Source organism: Urocitellus parryii, chromosome 1, assembly GCF_045843805.1.
Source record: "Urocitellus parryii isolate mUroPar1 chromosome 1, mUroPar1.hap1, whole genome shotgun sequence".
Taxonomy (NCBI): domain Eukaryota; kingdom Metazoa; phylum Chordata; class Mammalia; order Rodentia; family Sciuridae; genus Urocitellus; species Urocitellus parryii.
The window spans coordinates 64,150,201-64,153,415 of NC_135531.1; the positions used below are offsets into that span (position 1 = coordinate 64,150,201).

Sequence of the window (3,215 nt, forward strand, 5' to 3'; positions counted from 1 at the left end):
ACCAAAGCAAAATAAAAAGCACACAAAAAACTTGGCATAGGTTATTAGTAGCTTGTAAAATCCCTGACCCTGCCAGATTGATACTGATTTAGCTGACACCAGGAATACGGGTGGTCTATTTTAACTATAGTGTTTTGACCTTTTAAATTTTTAAATTAACTCTTAACCTACCTGCAGTCAGCATTTTTTTTTTCAGAATTTGATTTTTCTTTCTTTGTAGCTTGAGTTGATTGAAGTTAGAACATTTTAGAGCTGTCATTTTCTTTTATGATTTTTGCATTGTGGAAAATCACCACCTTATTTGTTGACATGAAATGGTAAATAATTATGACTTGAAAACATTGTTTCCTAATAGAAACATTTCTGAAAAAATTTTTTAAAATCTTCAAAATATTGTGACCTTTCTTTGCTCATTTTTGTTTAAATGGAAAACCTGGACCACATGAAGGCTGATAAATATTGGAAGCTTTGAGAAAAATAGCTTTCATTTTGTTTGAGAGAATTCCCTTAGCAGAAGCTATACAATATGCATATGCTCACAGTGCTTAATTCAAAACACAATATTTTAGTCTACCTAACCACAATGGGCTAACCAATTACAAGACATAAAAGGATGGACATTTAAGCTTTCTTTTCTAGGTGTGTATTTCTCTGACACAGACATCTGAAGACAATGTGTTTTGTAGCCTTCTCTTAAAAATTTACCAATTGCTTAATTTGTTCTGTTTGCAAAGACTGTCTCCTTAACAACATTTTTTTACTTTTTAATTCTTTAGGGAAAATAGGAACTGTTGGCATAAGCACTTTTTGACCACAAGAAAGAAGGCTGCAAATCCTATTGTTGACATTGATATCTGAGATGGGAGGGTGAGGATTTACATTTAAGGGTGGCAGAAACCCAGGCCTGGTCTGCATAATATTGTGATCTAAAGGGAAAGCTCCAGAACCCCGCCTTTCTAAAACTGCATGATTTCTCCTGCTCAGGGGCCCTGGGGGGATAGTCTCTGACAATTCTTTGGAGCCTGACAACAGTGAAGGAGATGGCGAGAGGATCTTCTTTTTTCCTGTAAATGCTTTGCCATCTTCTAAAGTTGGTGGAATAAGGCCTTCGGAAAGCTGGGAATCAGAGCTGTAGTGATTCGCCCCTGAGTTTCTTTTTTGAACTATGCTTCTCAAGGTGGAGGTAAATATCGTCTGGTTAGGGTCTGGGTCCTGGTCAACAGGAATTTCAGCGCATGGCTGATTTCCATCTGGAAACAGAGACTGATAATTTATTTCATCATATGACATCTTCCTCGAACCAGCCTGATCAAAGGTTCTGAGCAAATGCGCAGTATCTTTTACATCAATGCTTTGGTGCCTTGTGATGAATCGCTTAGAAAGTGCCAGCCCATTGGTTTTGGAGGAGAATTCTTCCTCTGGTGTAATATCCAGGAGCTCCTCTTGCAAGGAGGCCACTCTGTTCTGGTGCTTTAATAACGGGGTACTTTTGATCCAGGCTGGACCCTGGGATAGCTTGGGCCCATTAGGGGACACTGCAGGCTTCCTCACAGGGGAGCCTGGTTCCCGGGTATCCTCACTGCTTCCACAGGCCTCCCGGTCTTTAAAGCCAAAAAGCGTCAGTTCACTTTCAGAAAAATGTGAAAGTTGCGATGAGGCTGTTTTGATGTCTATCTCAGAAGGAGTGGTGCAGGTGGCTGGGGAATGACACCCATCGATGTCTGCAGGAGGCATGTTTAGGTACTGTTTGGTAGTGTGCCTCCCAGAGGGTGATTTTGCAGTGGTTATAATGATGACCTCTTTCCCCTTTGCCTTGCAAGCACTAAGGAGAACTTTCAGGGTCTCCCTGTCTTCTGCATTTATTGCATAAACAAGAGCTGAGTAACCAGAATGGTCTTGCAAGCTGAGGTCAGCTCCGCTCTTTAGGAGCAAAGAAACAACTTCTGGACCAGCTTTTTCTAAGCAAGCGTGCATCAAGGCAGTTTTCCCAGATTTGTCCTGTATATTGGGATCGGCACTGTTTTCTAACAGGTACTTCACCATTTTGGCTTTACTGACACTCTGGTGATCCACATGTTTGGTCTTACAAGCAATCATTAAAGGCGTTTCCCCGCGGTCATTGCTCTCATTGATGTAGGCACCACCTTCTAGCAAAAGTCTTGTGAGGCGAAGTCGGCTCTGATGGACTGCTTTGATCAAGGAATTTCCATCACTTGAAATTTCTGTACCTTCATCCATCTTCAAAAGTCAGAAATCAATAGCTGGTTATCAAAGAAGATGAAGACCAAAAGATTAGCGGGAATCAACGTCCCAATTTACATTCATTTTGTCACTCACAATTTCTGAAACAGGTATAAAGGGGACATACATTGGATTATGCTATTAACAAATGCAGAGAAAAATCATGAATTGCAAAGTAAATTTTAGAAAAGAAATGACCTTTAGGGAATTACAAACTAAAATGTATTTTTGAAATCACCCTTGAATATTTATGATGGAATGCCAACATGTTATTCCCTGAAGCTCATTTTTAAATAATAATCCACTTATTTTTTTTACCTGTTAAAACATATTTTTAAAATTATTTTTAGTTGTAAATGGACACAATAGCTTTATTTCTGTGATGCTGAGGATTGAACCCAGAGTCTCACACATGCTAGACAAGCGCTCTACCACTAAGCTACAGCCCAGGCCTGTGGAAGAAAAAAAAAAAAATATATATATATATATATAAAATTTTTTGGTACTGAGGATTAATCTCAGGGGCACTCAACCACTGAGCCACATACATCTCAGCCCTATTTTGTATTTTATTTTTTATTTATTTATTTTTAAAAATATTTATTCTGAAGTTTTAGGTGGACACAATATCTTTATTTTACATTTATGTGGTGCTGAGAATCGAACCCAGTGCCTCGTGCATACTAGGAAAGCACTCTACCACTGAGCCACAACCCCAGTCCTTATTTTGTGTTTTATTTAGAGACAGGATCTCACTGTTGCTAAGTCTGGCTTTGAACTCACAATCCTTCTGCCTTTGCCTCATGAGGGACTAGAATTACAAGCATGTGCCACAGCGCCTGGCAGTGAAAAATATTTTTAAATGAATAATAGTAAAAAGTAAATTTAAGTAAAAATGCCAACGTTCTGTATAATTGCAATTGAATCAACTAAAATATAGCATGTTTGTAGTAGCTTAATGTAAAAGCTCTAAT

The 3,215-nt window shown here is 38.6% G+C and overlaps 1 protein-coding gene across 1 annotated transcript; it reads right to left on the reverse strand.

Moving 5' to 3' along the window:
* Positions 1 to 693: 693 nt before the first annotated feature.
* Ankrd34b (ankyrin repeat domain 34B) lies at positions 694 to 2,238 on the reverse strand. The gene has a single exon (XM_026382627.2). The coding sequence runs from the start codon at positions 2,236 to 2,238 to the stop codon at positions 694 to 696; it is 1,545 nt and encodes a 514-aa protein (XP_026238412.2).
* Positions 2,239 to 3,215: the final 977 nt, after the last annotated feature.

What these genes read in the sequence shown, in the direction of transcription:
- Ankrd34b (XM_026382627.2), bottom strand. Translation starts at nt 2,238, where the DNA reads ATGGATGAAGGTACAGAAATTTCAAGTGATGGAAATTCCTTGATCAAA.